Genomic DNA, 18,776 nt, shown 5'->3' with positions numbered 1-18,776 from the left:
CTGCAGTTTAAATCCCTTAGTCTTTAAAGGGCTTTTAAAATCCAAAGATTTTGTTTGTTGGGTTTCTTTGTCTGATTTGTTGTTTAAATCAAACTCATCATGGCTGACTAAAGAACATGCCAACATCCCTGACTAAGTATCTCCCTGTCGTTAATTCTCATGATTAACTAACTCCCCATACCTTCACAAAGGTCCTTAGTGGGAGGTCAGTATTCTTAGTTTGCTACCATTACATCTTCAATCACCTTCAATCAAGGTCTCCTTTGGGTAATACCACCCATGTACATCACCTTCCATCCCTCAGTGCTTAAGACCAATCTATCCTGTATTCTCATTGGTCAGTACAGTCCTAAAATTGTTGTCTACCCACCTCATTCTTTTATCTGTGCCTATGTATCAGCCAACAAATTCTTTTAGAATTTTTCTGTCTTGGTAATATATAGAATATAACTTGTTGAGTGAGATTATTGGCTTCAAATTACATTCATCTAAATTTTCCAAATTAAAAAAAGGTAAATGACTAAAAGGCACAGAATTTTTATATGTAGAGTACAGAAATAAAAGGTGAAAGGGGACAAGTATTCCTGTATCTGGATTTTATTTTTCTGTCCTGGCAGAAACAATAATATACTTATTATGTGTTAACGATCAGGAATGAGGAAAATAAGGTCTTTTACTTTGTTTTGCTACTTTTTAAATCCCCATGTATAAAAGCTTTCACTCATGTTTCACATTCATAGAACTTCATAAAACTATCACATAAACTTGCACATCATCTGGAAACGTATACAAAAGACATTATTCATACACAAGTTACTCATCATAACTTTGTTTTCTGATAAATATCTCATTTTTATTTCCAGCATGTTGTGGTCACATGTTTATTTTTCTCTCTTATTCAGGGCCACTATCTCTTCCTAATTCACATTCTTCTCTTACTTTTTATTCATGATATGATACATTAGCTACTCCTCGGTCAAGTGACAAAATAACCTTTGCCTCTTTAATTACCATCAGTCTGTGTCTGAAAATCTCAAAATGTGATCATACTTTGTTTCCATCATAACCTATCCTGATTTTTCTTCTGTCTCAACATACCCTTCCTTTGTTCTTTTGTCTGACTCTGTTTACACTGTTGGTACCATGAATTCCACTGACAGCTATATTCATGGCTCTCCTTATTATTCTAGGTGTCTTCTTCTGGCAATATTACCCAGCCCCACAGCTATGCTGATCACTGAAAAAGCAGAAATACATATTGCTTTTCCATAAATTTAACTTGACAATAGAAATCAAACATCAAACTGCCTTTTAAACAGTTCTACCATGGTGAAAAAGAAATAGAACAGATTTAAAGATTTTTTTGAATTGAATTCACTTTTCTTAATGCTGCTGACAGGACTTTCTTCCATATACTCCTTCTTCTTGTTAACTTATCAAGTAGACAATACCTACCTTAAAATGTTTGGGAAGACAATTCCTACCCTTAATTCCAGTTCATCATTCACCTTGCCAACAAAGTGAAGATGAAAAGTGACTCATAAGATTGTTGAGATTGGGAAAAGTATTAGTTATAGGAGAGTCTTTTTTTTTTTTTTACCTTTGGTGGGATCTCTCTGCGTCTCTTTTTCTAAGACTCTGTATCTCTCTTTCTATCATTTTTATTTGTCTGTCTCCAATATAGTCAAGAGCAGTATTTATCTTTGTATTTCTGATGCCACATCGTGGTTAACCTCATTGCTGACTGGCTGAGGTTGGATGGAAAAGTCCCTCTACTTCAGTGAGAAATAGGAAAAAAAAAAACACTTATTTTTTTTGCCTGATATTCTAGTATTCTCATTTAATCTAGCTTCACCAACCATGAAGCTAATATATCTCATTAGACCAAGAGAGCTATAAAGAGTTCTATTACTGTGCATAATTGTATATGCAATAAAAAATCTCATTTTCTCCAGAAAAAAATAGATAACCTACCATTTCTTCAAACTCATTTATACATTTAGTGACTAAATGTATAGTTAGCATACAGGACGTGAACTTTAGTATATACTATTAACCGTGTTGTTTTTGTTACACTTAATTTAACCCTGCTATAAACTTACTGCCATAAGAAAACATATATTAGAATTTTAAAAACCATTTTAGATTCTACAATTTTATTATACTTCCCTTTCCTTATAATACATTTTTCTTTAGATTTCCTCCTGTATCCAATACCTTTATTACATGACAAGTAATTATTATTCAACTCTCAGCTCAAGAATCATCCCCTCTATGAAGTATCTCATTATGTTCTTTTTTTAAAGTTTATATATATATATATATATATATATATATAGAGAGAGAGAGAGAGAGAGAGAGAGAGAGAGAGAACATGCAGGAAGGAGGGGCAAGCCTGACACTAGGCTTGACCCCATGAACTTCAAGATCATGATGTGAGCTGAAATCAAGAGTCAGAAGCTTAGCTGACTGAGCCACCCAGGCACCCCTCATCTCCTGATGTTCTTAAGCAGAAATCCAAATTCTTCCTTTATGCTCTCCAATGCAAGACAATGACTAGTTACTGAGTGCACCCTAGTAGGAATTAATTAATTTAGCAGTTTAATTTCCCTGGATATGTTTAATATCAAAAACACATCAAATTTAATGTGGAAGCAAAGCCATTTGTTCTATTTCCAGGAGTATATCTGCATAGAGAAGGATTAGAAAACACAAAGGACCAGTTTAAGAAAAATGTTAGGAATTTTATTTTATGTGTAAGCTTTCTTTGTTCCCACTTCTGCATTATCTTTATAGATTCACCTGAGTCAGAATGCATACCTGCTTTAACGAAAGATCTACAGACATTACGTATGGATGAGAGAAGAAAAGAAAGGTGAAAAATGTTCTTCCAAGAATATTCTTCCAAGAACATTTTTCTGGGTCAAAATATATCTTGGGTCAGATCTGATAAGTGAATTACTTATTTCCCTTCAAGGATTCTGCTCGGAGTGACTTCTTATGCACAATTATAAGGTGCAATTACCCCACACTTCCTTTGGATCCTTTCTAAATATTTATCTAGATCTCAGAGCCACTTATGAGAACATGTACTCACAAGTTTAATTCTTCTGCTTTCTTCTGTGCACTTACCTACTCATATGGTGTAGTTATAAACTATTTTAGATAAAAAAAAACCACAGAGTTTTTAATGTAAAAAATTATTTCCACTGAGAGAAATATAGTGTTAGCAGCTAGGCAAGACTGTGATGCAATTCTCCCGAGTAATAAAGAAGTGATCAGTTATGTTCCCTGTGGTCAGCACAATTAGATTTATTTGCTTCTTAATTTTTTTTGGCATAAAGATATATTTAAAAAATCCAAAACGTGTTTGCCTCTATTCCCTGAATCTTAGCTGTTTCTGTTCCTATCCCACAAAGTTTTTACAGAAGAGATCTCAGTCTTTGTCTGACACTGAGGTTAGTAACAAACGGGGCAAATAATGCCATCATATAACATATAGGCTTTCAATGGACTCTGAAGTTGAATATATCAGGGCACCTTGGTGACTCAGTAAATTAAACATCTGACTCTTCGTTTTGACTCAGGTTATGATCTCACAGTTCATAAGTTCAAGGTCTGAATCTGGGCACTGCTGGCAGTGTGGAAACTGCTTGGGATTCTCTCTTTCTCCCCGTCTCTCTGCCCTTCTTTTGCTTGTTCTCTCTCTCTCTCTCTCTCTCTCTCTCTCTCTCTCTCTCTCTCTGTCTCTCTCTCAAAATAAATAAATAAATAAACTTTAAAGTTGAATATATCATGAAGTTGAAAAAGAGAGGTAGAAATAGTCTTTCCAACAATAGCTGATTGTGTTGAACTATCTATTTGAACCCATGGATTTTTTTCCACATAGCACTGTTCTTTAATTTGAGACACCACGCTGGTGGCAGTCAATTTTAATGAACTAATGGTAGGCAACTCCAAATATCCAGAATCTGCTACTCAGACTTTCATTTGGGTTGGCTCATAGAAGCATCTTACTTTTATTATATCAGAAAACTGTAATTTTATTTGTTTTTTATTTTTTTAAGCTTTTTTTTTTGAGAGAGACAGAGGCAGTGCAAATTGGGGAGAGGCAGAGAGAGAGAGAGAGAGAGAGGGAGAGAGAGAATCCCAAGTAGGCTCTGTGCTGCCAGCTGCACAGAGCCTGATGTGGGGCTCAAACTCACAAAACTGTGAGATCAAGACCTGAGTCAAAGCCAAGAGTCAGATGCTTAACCAACTGAGCCACCCAGGTGCCCAGAAACTGTTATTTTAGACAAAAATGAACTAAGCTGGTTCCTGATTCCTGCGCTGTCTCTAGTACATGTATTTACTATTTTACCTAGAATATCTTGTGGTATTAAAGTGTGGCTAGTATAGACTTTGCTGTTTTAAATAGAAAAAGAGTTGTTGACAGGGAGAGAGTACTTTGTGGTTTCTGAGGGAAGCAAGATTTTCTCATAAATGTATAATTATTATTGTTATTTCTGTCATTGTTGTTTTTATCATTACAAAATCAACCAAACCAGAAAGTTAGGAACTCTGCAGTTATAACTTTCTGAATAGAAATAATCTTATTAAACAAAAAAATGCATTTACACTTCCCTTTGGGCTTCCCAGTCTGAGAGGGGATAGAACATTTTGAACATTCAGAGATATTTCTAGTACAGTCTTAGATAACTATACTTCCTATTACTCATGACCATTTTTTGTGATTTCTTTGGGCCTTCTCATATTTGTGAAGCAATGGCATAGGCCTTAATCTTGAAACCCTTAGCCTGCCCTGCCTTAACTTTCCACAACTATGTGAGCTCACTAAAAAACTTCACATACACACGGAGAACCCAAAGAACATTCAGGTCAGGAAATGTGATGGAAGGCTTCATGAGAGGGTCTTGATCTTTCCTGTAGAAGCCCGATTGAAGAGAATAGGTTATAAGTACATAAAACACATATGTATATACTTGGGGCACCTGTGTGGCTCAGTTGGTTAAGCATCGACTTTAATTTAGGCTCAGGTCATAGTCACAGTGTTGAGATCTAGCCCCACATCTGTGCTCATAGAGTTGAACCTGCTTGGAGTTCTCTCTCTCCCTCTCTTTCTATGCCTCCCTCGCTCACACTTTCTCTTTCAAAGTAAATAAACATTAAAAATATGTATATACTTTATGAATTGTCATTTATATGTATATATCATTTATGACTATATATAAAATATAGTATACGTATATATACTTCATGTAGTTTATAAATATCTTATTACTTTTTCCCAGTGTCCATAGACATTAATGTAAACTGAGGACAGTTCTCCAAATGCCATGGATCATACATTTACATTCAATTATTTGAATGAGGTGTGAGGTGTGAAGTGTGAGGTGTGATGGGATTGGAAGAAGAGGAAGAACAGCTTTGGAATTAAATAATGAATGCAAAGAGAATAGTCTAAGACTTGAATTGCTCCCCTAGTGATGTAAACATAATCTATTTTATCTGTTAAAGGGAAGATATGATAAAATAAAGGGAAACTTATAAATTGTTAGTCAAACTGGTAGGACATTAAACATATTATTTTGTAAGACATTAAACATATTATTTAAATCTGTGCTATTTCTCTCCTTTATAGAAACAATACATTTTAGAATTATCAAAACAACACCATGTACAAAACGACAGAACACATTATATAGGACTAAATAAGTGATAGCTAATATGTGTACGGAATTCAAAATTTTTAATCATTGGACACGTCTCACCTTTCTGCTATATAATACTCTGATTTAACATTTCTCCATAGGTTTCAGCAATTTCTACAATATGATAAACTTTTATAAATCTAAGGAATCATTGAAAAGTCATATATGGAACTTATAAAATTTATTTTAATTTGAGACAGAATTATAATAATTTGCCATTGTTTTTAATTTTTTTTAATTTTTATTTATTTTTGAGAGAGAGAGAGAGAGCATGAGCGGGGGAGGGGCAGAGAGAGAGGGAGACACAGAATCCGAAGCAGGCTCCAGGCTCTGAGCTGTCAGCACACAGCCAAGGCGGGGCTTGAAGCCACAAACCGCGAGATCCTGACCTGAGCCGAAGCCGGACGCTTAACCGACTGAGCCACCCAGGGGCCCCAATGCCATTGTTTTTTAATATAAGACCAGTGGATACCTACTCCTAAAATGTTTTTATATTTCTAGGTGTGTTTTTCTTTCATTAACAATACCAAAAAAAAAAAAAAAGCACTTCCCAAAACTTTTTGTCTCACCTTCCTTATAATTCAATAAGAAATTAAAAACATTGTGAAGGAGAATCCTTTCAGACCATAATAAATTCTCCCCAGTCACATTAATATATTATAAGCAAATTCAATTGAAAGTATTTAAAAAATTGTTATGCTGTACTTATACCTTTTAAAATATTGAATATATTTTCATATGTATATAATATTCAAAATAATGAATATTTATGTTTTCATAGGAATTTTTATAATGCTATTACATTTATTTTTACATATTTCAACACTATACATCCTATTTACCTAAAAGATATGTTAAACAAGAATTAATTCATAAATTACTCAAAGTATATATTATATAATTCTTGATGAGCATAGAATTAACCAAAGGAAATAAAATATGTTGGTGTAGCAGAAAACCGACTAAAAGCCATATGTCATTAGTGTTACATGGACATTTAGGAATCTGCTTTTTCTATTAAATGGATATTAGTTAAAAGAGTATCTTTGTACTAATTTTCCCCCAAAGTTAACATACTGTGAAATGCTTCCCAGGATGGTTTATCTTTTACCCAGGATGGTTTATCTAACTAAAATGACAGTCTTCAGAGTGCCAGGGTGGCTCAGTCAGTTGAGTTGCTGACTCTTGATTTCGGCTTAGGTCATTATCCCAGGGTCATGGAATCGATCCCCACATCGGGCTCTGCACGGGGTGTGGCGTCTGTTTGAGGCAATCTCTCTCTCTCTCTCTCTTTCTCTCTCTCTCTCTCTCTCCCTCTCTCTCTCTCCCTCTGCCCCTCTCCACCACTCACTTTCTCTCTCTCCCTTAAAAAAAAGTAAAAAGTAAAATGACATTCCTCTATTTCATGAGTAACAATTACACTTCCCCTTAGACCTAACCTTGCAACAGAATGCCCACTAATATCTTTGTTTCTTTCCCTTTGCCGTCATACTAAACTACCAATAAGTAAAATGTGAAAAATTCAGCCCATTAAATGATGCATCTTACAGGTAACCAGTGTCATCCCAAATCCACCAATGTGTTACTTAGTAAATACCTGTTGATCCTACAATCAGTAACTCTCTGAGTACTATGCTAGAGATTTGAGAAAGTGAAACTTTAGGCCATGTTTTCAGTTACTCATTATATTCAGACAGAATCTTGTGTGACCAGAAAATAATAGAAAACTAAAGCTTTGTAGTAATATTTAGATGGTATAGTACTAACAATGCATAAATAAAAGCATTCTAAACATAACCCAGAATTTGCAAAGTGATGTTTTCCTAAAGCCTTCAGAGAAAGGTGTAAAATAATAGTTGAAGAACGGCATGCAATTTTCAGGGCTAGAAAGATTAGTTCTAGAGGAATTGGGATATTGTTTGAAAATACTGTGAGGTTTGGGGAGCGAGAGTATGCAGCAAACTCTAGCGATATGCAGCATCGACAGAACTCATGCTAAGAGGTGGGGAGTTTCAGTGAAACCTATACCATCAGGTTCTACAGCTTTGGTGAGCCAGGGATTAATCAGATCTTTCCCTACCTTCAGAGCAGTTTATATCTACTTACAGAAGAAAGATCTAGACCCAAAGAAAGGCTTTCAGTCTAAAAAAGGGTTAGTTCATATGATAAACTCAAGGTCACCAGAAGGGAATTTCACAACCCCATAAACTGAGTGTTCTACCTTGTGATGAAGGCATCTTTTAGGCTCATTGATACTGATGAGTTACTGCTCAAAGGCCATCTCAGAGGACAAAGTGCTAGAGAGTACAAACACGTACACTCCTGCACACATACACACTCACACCCATGTTACGTAAATTATACCTGTATTTACTTTTCTATATATCAACCCAGATTGGAAACCTTGAGGTTCACTGATGTCTTCAGTAGAAATCCAAAACTACAGATTTCATCCTACTTTTCTCTTTTTTGGTACTTATAATTTCCACCCAAGCTGAAGAAATACATGCTCATCATCTTTAACATGCATGAAATATTTTATACGGTTCATATAAGAATGAAAGTAGATATTGAATGAAATTTTATTCTTACATTTATTCAGTAAAATTGTATTTCTTATATACAAGGGTCAGAACCATATGAGGCATCGGAAATATGAAGATGAATTACTCAACATTTTTCTATATCATATTTATAGCCACCAAGTAGATACCTGTACTAGGGAGTTTTAGTTCATAAATTAAACATTAGAATAAACGGATTTTATGGCTGTTTTTTTCCACCTAGACCATCCTTCAAAATTCCTTATGCCAGTGAATGCAACACTAAGTCAATGAAACCAGTAAAAGATAGTGCAAGTCACTATTTAGTGTCATATATATATATATATATATATATATATATATATATATATATGACAAAAAGTTAAGTGACACTAAGTGGTAAATATTAAGTTATTAGACATCCAGTGTAATCCCCCAAACTATAGATACATTTTAAAATGATATGGTTTGAACTGTACACACTGCTATGGATTGCAAAGAATAACACAGAGCCCAAAAGGAAACCTCAATTAAGTCACCCTGGGGAAGATACCAAGAAATTTCTGAGCCTAATCCTATAGAATGAAGATTCCACCCATAAAGGAATCAGAGACAGAGGCTCCAGGTAGAGGGCATATCACAATGAGTATGAGACATAAAAGTAACAGAGATGGAGATATCTCTTGAAGAGATTAATGTCTTAAAAGCAAGAAAAAATGTCCAATTGGATAAATCCTGACTTCTGGCACATACAGATTATCGATCATCTTTGAAATTAATGGGCAGTGCAACGTTAATAGTGAAAACCCCACACAATTTTGTGTGTTACAGATGACCAAGTCTCCATGTGAAAATTTATTCCAAAATCTGAACACATTAATATAATGAAGTTGCTACTTTTTGCCCTCATAAATTCTGACACTATACTTCATCAACCAAACACAATGTGAACATATCAGGTTTATATGAAAGCATGATGTGAACACGCACTACCAAAGAGTCAGGATATAGAATGAGACATAGGGTCGAAATCTACATCTCATACTGTTATATCATTAGGCCATCGTCATGCATCTCCCTTGCATAGTTGTCGTGACCAGCCTGATGACTTTTACATTTAAATTTTTTATTTATTTTATTATTATGATTGCTATAATAAAGTTATAAAACTTGCTATTTAAAATATTATTTTGCTTATTTATAAGGTCTTACCACAAAACAAGCAAGTAAGCTCACTGCTAATCATTCCACATTTACTTCATTTGTCTTCAGTTCAAATTTCTCTACTGGAATGTAATTTATTTAATAAATATATTACATATGCCCCCATGGAAGGCTGTGTGAAATACTATTGGGGGAAAGAAGAAATTATGATTACATTTTGATACATAAATTAAAAATCTCAATCTGCACTTAATGCTTAATTCATGATCACTCAGTAAAGAACTTTAGGATGACAAAGTGTGATCATAAATGATAGTAAATAAACGATAGATTTAGTTTCATATACATTAGTATGATAATATATTAGACTGAATTTCTTATGTAGTAGCAAAAAGGCCATTTGATGTTTGTAAACAGAGGCCAAATATTAATATTTAATTTGATTTTAAGAAATGTCTGTCTTAGTGACTGAGGGCTGATTGAGCTTCAAAAATGTATTCATAACTTTGTCTGTCATGTGTGGACTAGATATGATTATCTCTGTGTGTTTCAATTAATTTTGTATCTAAAACAAGTGAAAATTTTGAAATAGGAGTTAGAGCCTTACTTTCTTGAATGCAAAACTATAATTTTATATTCCTGTGCACAATGAACTTGAGAAAACATAGACTTTCATCAATGTTTTTTTCACTGTTTTGTGGTTGTTTTTGTTTGAAATAAAGATAGTGAGAAATCAAAATGGATCCTTAGAGTGAAAAAATCTTGGACAACCGATCTCGAATCTGTTTGGTTTTCACCCCATACACAATAGGATTGAGCAAAGGAGGGACAAGCAGATAAAGATTGGACAGAAGAATATGAATGTAGGGTGGAATGTGGAACCCGAACCTGTGTGTAAAGAAGGAGAAGAAACCTAGGAGATAAAACTCAAGGAAGACACAAATATGGGCAATGCAGGTGTTAAAGGCTTTGAGCCTAGATTCTCTCTGAGGCAGATTGAAGACAGTTATAAATATTCGGATGTAGGAGAGTATGATAACGATTATGTCAAATCCAAGTATAATGAAAGCCACAAACAGACCATAGATCTTGTTGATTTGAATATCTTCTGCTGCCAACTTCACGACGGCCATGTGCTCACAGTATGAATGGGAGACCACAGTGGTCCAGAAGTGTTTCAGCCGACATTTGATGAGGATGAGACATGGAGCTGAAAAGATGACTGCTCTGAGTGTCACTGCTACCCCAATCTGAGTGACTAGTTGGTGGGTAAAGATGATTGCATGTCTCAGGGGATCACAGATGGCCACATAGCGGTCCAGGGCCATGGCCAGCAGAATTCCTGATTCGATACACTGGAAGGTGTGGATGAGCCACATCTGAAAGAGACAGGCATTGAAATATATGTCTGGTAAATGGAACCAGAATATTCCTAGCATTTTGGGTAGGATGCAGGTACTGAGAGCAATGTCTGTTGCTCCAAGCATTGCCAGGAAGAGGTACATGGGCTCATGGAGGCTGCGTTCCGATTTGATGATGACCAGGAGCAGGGAATTCCCAAACAGAGCAGTGATGTACATGGCACAGAAAGGAATTCCAATCCAGAACTGCACAGATTCCAAGCCAGGGATCCCAACCAGTGTCAGCACTGAGGGCATGAAGACTGTGCCATTGAGCTTGAGCATGTTGGTTTTAGAGACTCTTGGTTTAGAGCTTCTGACTCAAAGTGCCAGTATGCATTGAGTGTCTGTCTGCTGTTTTCTCTTCTCACTTGCATTCATACAATCAGAGGCTGAGTGTGGTTTCAATGGCAGTTTGTCAGACATACTCATTTCTTGATGGGACAATTAAATGCATCCAGGAACACAGACACAGGCTCCCTAGATGACTTATCTTGGATAGGATTGGGGAATTTAACTGATGTTCTATGTTAAACTTCTTTCTTGTTTTTTTAACCGAATAAGTTTAAAATCTTTCAGTCAGGCAGTCAGGAGTAAAATAACAACAATAACAACAATAATAATAATGGAACACTCACTCTTGAGGAGCTATTCTCTCTCTTAGGCAAACAAGAAGTCATGAAGTGGGGACTTTGACCTCAGGAAGCAATGATCTGCCTGTGGCAATGCCACATGACAAGCTGTAGTGTAAAATTATGCATATGGAGCATGTAAAAAAGATTACAGTGGTGTATTTAGAATCTGCCTTTATCCCAAAGTTGGAATCTAAGGAAATATTCTGAAAAAAATGTAGATAAAATTTGATATTTGATAAATAATTCAAATAAAAATAAAATTTACCGTGACAAAGCATAAATAAGACAAACTTAAGTTAGACTAAAGTGTTTTACAAGATTTGCTCATTGGAAAATTTATTTCTCATTTGAAAATTGAACTAGGGATATTTTTTTCTGATTGAATAAGAGCCCCAAATCAAATATTTCTCTGATTATTTCATCAAGAAGTTTTTCTATTATTAAAATAATATTTCCATTTTCATATGTATATAGGAAAAACTGATCTTAATATTATTTTATTAAAATAAATCAGAAAGTATCAAAACCATTGAACATCTATACTTCAAATATATATACTATGCAATAGTAAATAAGTAATTATATTTTTTCAGTGGGATTCAGGTTATGATATTATTTCTAATAAAAAATAACCAATTTTGGCACCTGGATGGCTCAGTCAGTTAAGTGTCTGACTTGGCTCAGGTCATGATCTCACAGTTCATGGGTTCTAGTTCGTGTCAGAGCCTGGAAACTGCTTCGGATTCTGTGTCTCCCACTCTCTGTGCACCCCCCCCCCCACTCACGCTCTGTCTCTCTGTGTCTCAAAAATAAATAAACATCAAAAAAAATTTAAAAATAACCACTTTTAGCATATTTCTAATGAGCCACCTTTGGGAACTATTACCCAGCTAGGCTCCCTGTACTCTGCCATCATTGTGCTCTGAAAGTGGCAGAACATGTTTTAAATTTCACGTGTGCTGGCAATTCCCCTATTTAAGCATTAGTGTAATTTTTTTAAAGTTTATTTGCCTCTCACATACTGAAAGTAGGCACAATATTAATTTGGAATTAAGTTAATTTCAACATCTTTTTATTGAATGCCTTTTACAAAGATGAAGTTCTGTGCCAAGATCAGGACAGCCAAACAACAAAGGTACAGAACTCACTTGTATCAGAACATGAGACTGAACTTGTTTGACTACCTTGGGGTTCCGTTTTCACACTGGGATATTTGGCCCTATGGTTCAACTATACCCTGCATCCAGTTCCTGGGTTTCTAACCTCTTGCTTAATGATAAAAAATCACTTTATAGATATTTGCAATAGCTATTCCTGGCCATTCCTCTAAATAATTTAATTCTTCTCTAAGAGCCTCTACTCCAAGGGGACCAGAGGCAAGATGTAGCTATATGGACATTTTGACAAAATTTATTCTCTCATTTGCTGAATTTCAATGAAAATACAATGCTAAGTCTGAATTTATATCCCTTTGGAAGGTACAAAAAATGTGTATATATATGCAAAAGCTAGGTGGTCTCCTTCAAGATTATCTCTGTATTGAAAAATCAATTTAATTGAAAACCCCACTTGTGTGCTGCTCTAAGCATTTGCTTAGGTGATTAGTAGGTAATCCAGGATTGAGAGAACTCCTTAGTCACTGATATGTGGTCATTCAATCAGTTTAGATCTCAGATATGTCCAGAATCTATAGACAGGAACCACTTGTAAACTCTCTGGGTTGATCTAATTATTCTGTTCCTGACATTTGTTATTGCTCTTATTCGCCCTTACTTTCCTAATCCTGACTATTCAATTCCCACCTCATCACACACACACATACACACACACACACACACACACACACACACACACACACACACCATTATCTAGAATATTTGTTCAGTCAGGCACATTTTAATTATAAGTATATGATGTACTGATTTTTTTTTTCCCTCTCTGAAGTGAGAAGAAGAACTTAGTTTCCAAGGAAACTGTCTTCTCACCAGTCCATCTTTACTTTTTCACACTTACTGAGCCTTTTGGTGTCTCCGTCAGCTGTGACAGAGCACAGTAGGGCTATGACCACAACATACAAGAGTCAACAGTACCTGAAGGAGGCTTTGCTCTGAGAATGACTTAATGCCAAAGGGAAAGCTGATTTCTCCTCTGATGGGGATTTATTGCACCCAGAATCTTATGTTTGGGAAGTATTCTATAAAGCTTCACAATTGATTATATGATTCCTTATGGAACATTTGTTTTTGACCACTTGGCCTCTTAGTGCACTATTAATTCTACCAAAAGGTGAATGTCTAAGGAGTCAGTTTATATTTTTATAAAATTACTTAGAGAGATAGATATATTAAATGACTATTTCTCCAACTATCTTCTTGAAGCCTGCAATCCCACCCAGTGTGATGTTTACTTTTTACTCAATTTGGGTGAACAGAGATTTTCTTCCTTCAACAGGCTTGTGCAAAATTATTTTGGGGGCATCATGGAAACCCTATTGTAAATGAAACCAAAATTCCATCCACCACAGTACTCCCTCAGTCCTTTAAGGGCTATAAATTCAAAAGCTTTATGTATTTGTTTGCTTAAAATCACCACTCCTCTTTACCGACTAAGGAATACACCAATCTCTCTGACCATATAGCTCTCCTTCATTAATTCTCATTTTCAAGCCCCAGAACCTCACAGAAATCCTTAATGTGAAACCCATATTCTCACTGGTTACCGTTGCTGCCATTACCACCTCTTTCTGATTCACATTTCTCTCACGTTTTACTCATGCTGTAATGCATTAGCTGCTCCTTTGCCACCTGACACCACATCCTTGCTCCTTTCACTGTCTACCCCCCTGTGCCTGAATATCTCACATTATAATCTATATATTCTGTTTTTCCAACAGAGAAGCTTAATGATATTGGAGAAAAAATCACGATTCTGGAAGGATTCCCATGAAAATCCTGTAGCTTTTTATTCCCTGGCTGATTTCCAGCCATTTCTATTCATAAATTTCACCCCACCTCAACTCTATAAATAGCTCCTCTCTCTTGATGGTAAGATGTTGGTTACAATGTTACAAACTCTCACTTCTTTTCCTCTGGCATCCTTTACCCCAGCAGAAAGAGAAGCTCTTCTCTGGCAGCTACTATTCCTAATTAATATTCTATTCTAAACAATTAGCTTTTTTGTTTGTTCATTAGCTTTCTCCCCAAACCCTGTATTTTCTTTTCCTTCCGACATATGGGTTTTTTTTTATGTCACAGGTTTAAACACATTTTGTTATAATATGTGTCATGGTTTTTAATTGCCACTGTAATCCTTCCATGAATCACTATGACGAGCTGTATTTCTGAAATCAATAAGTGATTTTCCACACCATTCTCATAAACCTTTGTATCCATAACTCTTTGAAGTCCATTTTTTTTCCAGAAAAAAATTAAATGGCACTTCAATGAAATTATGATAAATTTTCAGAAGACTCTGTTGATATTTGTTCAGTAGTCATTATATTTTCTCTTTGAAATGCATTTTTCATTTCTGTGTCACATTCTAACCTATTTTTCTTTCTGTCTCAAAATACCTTCTCCTTGTTGCTTTGTTTGACTCCCTTTATATTGTTGATGCCACAACTTCCATTAATAACTGTATTCCTCTCCATGGATCTCTTTCTACTCATTCTATATATCCCTCTTGTCCAGAAATATTACCGAATCCATAGTTTCAATAACCACGGATTAAGAGTACATAACTATCACCTCTCCATAAATCTAACCTAAAGACAAGACATACTCATTAAATCCCCTGTGTAACAGTCCCAGCTGTGGTGAAGGTCCTCTGTTTCAGGGAGCAGGGAGGATTAGTGAAAAATCTGATCTGGGTTTTAGATTTATGTATCTTTATTTAATCCAGACTTGCCAGTCACCTAGCCAATATACCTCACTAGGTTCAGGACTCTTGTAACTAGAGCTTTTATTGTGCATAGCTGGAGATGGTGGGGGGAGATCCTAAATTCCTGTAGAAGAAAATAGAATAACTAGCCCTCTTTCAAATCCAGGGGTATATTCAGTGATGAAATGCTTAGGAATAGGCAATTTCCTAATTTCCTAATTTCACTATTTCCATATGTGCTATTAATATTATGGCTAACTCTCACTGAATCACCCTTGCAAACTTATCAGTCACGTTGAAACGTATGCTAGAATTCTGCAAAGTAATTCATTCTTGTGCTTCTATCATTTCCTTCAGGTTTCCTCCTACCCTTCCTGGTCTTTCTTGTCTGCCAAATACTTATTATTAAACTCTCAACTCAAACATCACCTCCTCTGTGAAGAATTGTGTGATGTTATAAACAAAATTCAAAATTCTTCTTTTATGCCCCCAACATATGACTATTTATTAAATACATCACAGTAGGAACTAATTAGTATTAGTTCCTACTCCCCCAATCTATTTAACATCAATTATTCCCCCTCCCCCAATCTATTTAACATCAGAAATGCATGAAACTTAATGGAGATGCAAATTCACTGACACTATTTCCAGATGTATATCTGCATGGAGAAGACAGGGTAGAGATTAGGAAAAGTGAAGAATCAGTGTACGAAAAGTGTTAAGAATCTTATCTAGAAAGAATATGTTTCCACTGTTTTTATTTCAGTATTCTCTTCAAACACTCACATAAGTCAGGATGTATATTTGCTTTGGTTAAAGATATGAAGAGATTTACCATGGAAGAGAGGGGGAAATACTGGTAAAAAATGCTAACAAGACCAGGATGAACTCAGTATCCCTTCTTTATGCTCCTCATGTCCCACATGAAATTCTGACAATTGTTCTGCTCCTTTTAGAATTTTGTAATTCCTCATACATAATTACAAGTGGCACTTTCCCACTGCCTTTTTAGACCCTTTCTGACATTTCTCTGTGTACTCACAATCCCAGTTCTCCAGTCTTCTCATGTGCACACACTGGTGTGCTAATGTAGCCAAACACACAGTTATAAAAAAAATTGTTCCCAATGAGACTAATACAGGACAAATACAATATCAGAGGTGGGAAAGGCTATGTGATGCCATTCTCTTGAGGAATGTAGTTAGTGACATATTGCCTTCATATACTATAGAATATTTTTTCCAGCTTTCAAATAGCCTCTAAAATTGAATTCATGAATATCAGAAAGAAGTAAGCACTGAAACCAGGACTCCATTGCAAGTAGACTCAGGGACTCATAATTTAACTTCATGAAGCTGAAAGGGAGAAGTGGAAACTGAGGGGTCTTCCCAGGAAGCGCTAATCTCAACACATGGAAGATGCTTTTACACTTGTGAGACAAAACCTTAGGGACTTTTTTTTTTCACTTAGATTGATCTCTTACTTCTAGAAATCACCTTGGTGGTTAATTTTAACTGATTGGTGCTAACCAAATGACCAAATATAGGATCAACTACCTGGTCTTTCATAATAAGCTGGATCATAGAGGCATTTTCACCTTGGTTACACAAAAAAAGTGCACATTTACACAAAATGAGTTACACTGATTCATAATCCTAATACTGCCTCAGTAGAACTATTTTACCTATGATATCCCGAAACATTAATGAGTGGTTAATATAGCTTTTGTTGTTTTACATAACAAAGAGCTGTTGACCTCAGGAAGGCACCTTCTGGTTTCTGAAGGAAGGAAAACTTCCTCATAAGTGTATTATCATTATTGTTGTTATTACCATCATTACAAAATCAATCACAGCATGAAGTTGGGAACTCTGATTCTACCATAATTCTTACTCTATAGGAACATTCCTAATGAATATATAATTAATTTTTACTTATGTTTCTTGCTTCTTGGTTGGTTGAGGGGCACTAATCTAGTCTGTGGATTCAGAACAGTTTCTAGTAAAATCCTGGATAAATATACTTCTCATTATTTATGGCCATTATTTATGACATCTTCGGGGCTTACTTCCCTTATCTATAGAGTGTAGGATTTGGACTTTTTGATCATGAAACTCATCACCTGCTTTGGCATAACTTTCCACAACTATGTGCGTTGCTCATGAATGCTTCGTGCGCACACACACACACGCACATGCACACACACATACAAACACACACACACACACATGCACACATACACACAGAACCTGAGTAAGAGCCTTCTATCAGCAAATGGGTGGAAGTCTTCAGGCAAAGTTCCTTATTTTCATTGTTGAAGGCAGGACTGGCTGAACTAAACAGCTTTGGAATTAAATGAAAATACAGAAGAAAACTCTAAACTATAATAGTATTTGATTTCTAAAGGAGAAAATGTGGTAAAATAAAAGAATATTACAGTTTTAATCAGTTGAAACTGGTTTATAAGAGGTCTCCTCTGTTTTGTGTGATACCAAAATATGTTATTTTGTTCTGTAACAATATTTCTCTCCTTTATGAAAATAATTCTTAAAATTATTTAAGCTATGAGGAATACTGTAGAAAGGTGCAGGAAATATAAGATCAAACAAATAGTAGCAAATATGTGTATTGAATTCAAAATCTTTCATTTTGTGCACACTTCTTGTCTTTCAAATATTATCCTCTGATCTTGGTTTTCTAAAAATGTCAACTACAAAATCAACAATTTGTAATTTTTTAAGTTTTAATTAATATAGTGAGTTATTTGAAAACTTACATGTAACACATGAATTTTATTGTCCCTAGAAATAAAAATTACATCCATTTTTTTCACTTAAGGCCAGTGACCACTAATTCTTGAAATATGTACCTATTTTCAAGTATGACCTTTCTTTCCAATATATGCTAAAAGACACTGTTCAAATTTTCTGTCTCCAATATTTTATAATGTCATAAAAATAAAAAGCATCGTGAAGCAGAGTGAAGTGTATTCTCAGAGTTTATTCATGATTTTCCCAATCCATCTGAGTAATGTATTTGAAGTAAATTCAACTGCAAAGTTTAAACCAAATTAATGTTATGTTATATTAGAGTTCTTCTAGAATATTCAACTTAATTTTATGCAGTCCATTTTTCGTATATTTTAACAATTTGCGTATTATTTAACTGAATAATCCATACTCTCTTTTTTTTTGAAATTTATTTGTTTTAGGGAAAGAGCGAGCAGGGGAGGGACAGAGAGAGGGAGAGAGAGAGAGAATCCCAAGCAGGTTACACATTGCCAATGTGCAATGTGGAATGCAGGGCTCGAACTCACAAACCATGAGATCATGACCTGAGCTGAAATCAAGAGTTGACGCTTAACCGACTAAGCTACCCAGGCACCACTGAATAATCCGTACTCTCTTAGAATGCCAAGGAGATACCTTGTTGGACATATGA

At 35.2% G+C, this 18,776-nt stretch overlaps 1 protein-coding gene across 1 annotated transcript; it reads right to left on the bottom strand.

Moving 5' to 3' along the window:
- Positions 1-10,134: 10,134 nt before the first annotated feature.
- On the bottom strand, positions 10,135-11,363 carry LOC101089798 (olfactory receptor 52A5-like). The gene has a single exon (XM_006937030.3). It carries the CDS (start codon positions 11,101-11,103, stop codon positions 10,165-10,167), a length of 939 nt encoding a protein of 312 aa, XP_006937092.2. The 5' UTR covers positions 11,104-11,363; the 3' UTR covers positions 10,135-10,164.
- Between the last annotated feature and the right edge of the window lie 7,413 nt (positions 11,364-18,776).

The sequence above is a fragment of the Felis catus genome, chromosome D1 (genome assembly GCF_018350175.1).
Source record: "Felis catus isolate Fca126 chromosome D1, F.catus_Fca126_mat1.0, whole genome shotgun sequence".
NCBI lineage: Eukaryota > Metazoa > Chordata > Mammalia > Carnivora > Felidae > Felis > Felis catus.
Note: the sequence above shows the minus strand (reverse complement) of the source record. Positions and strands in the feature narration are given on the sequence as shown.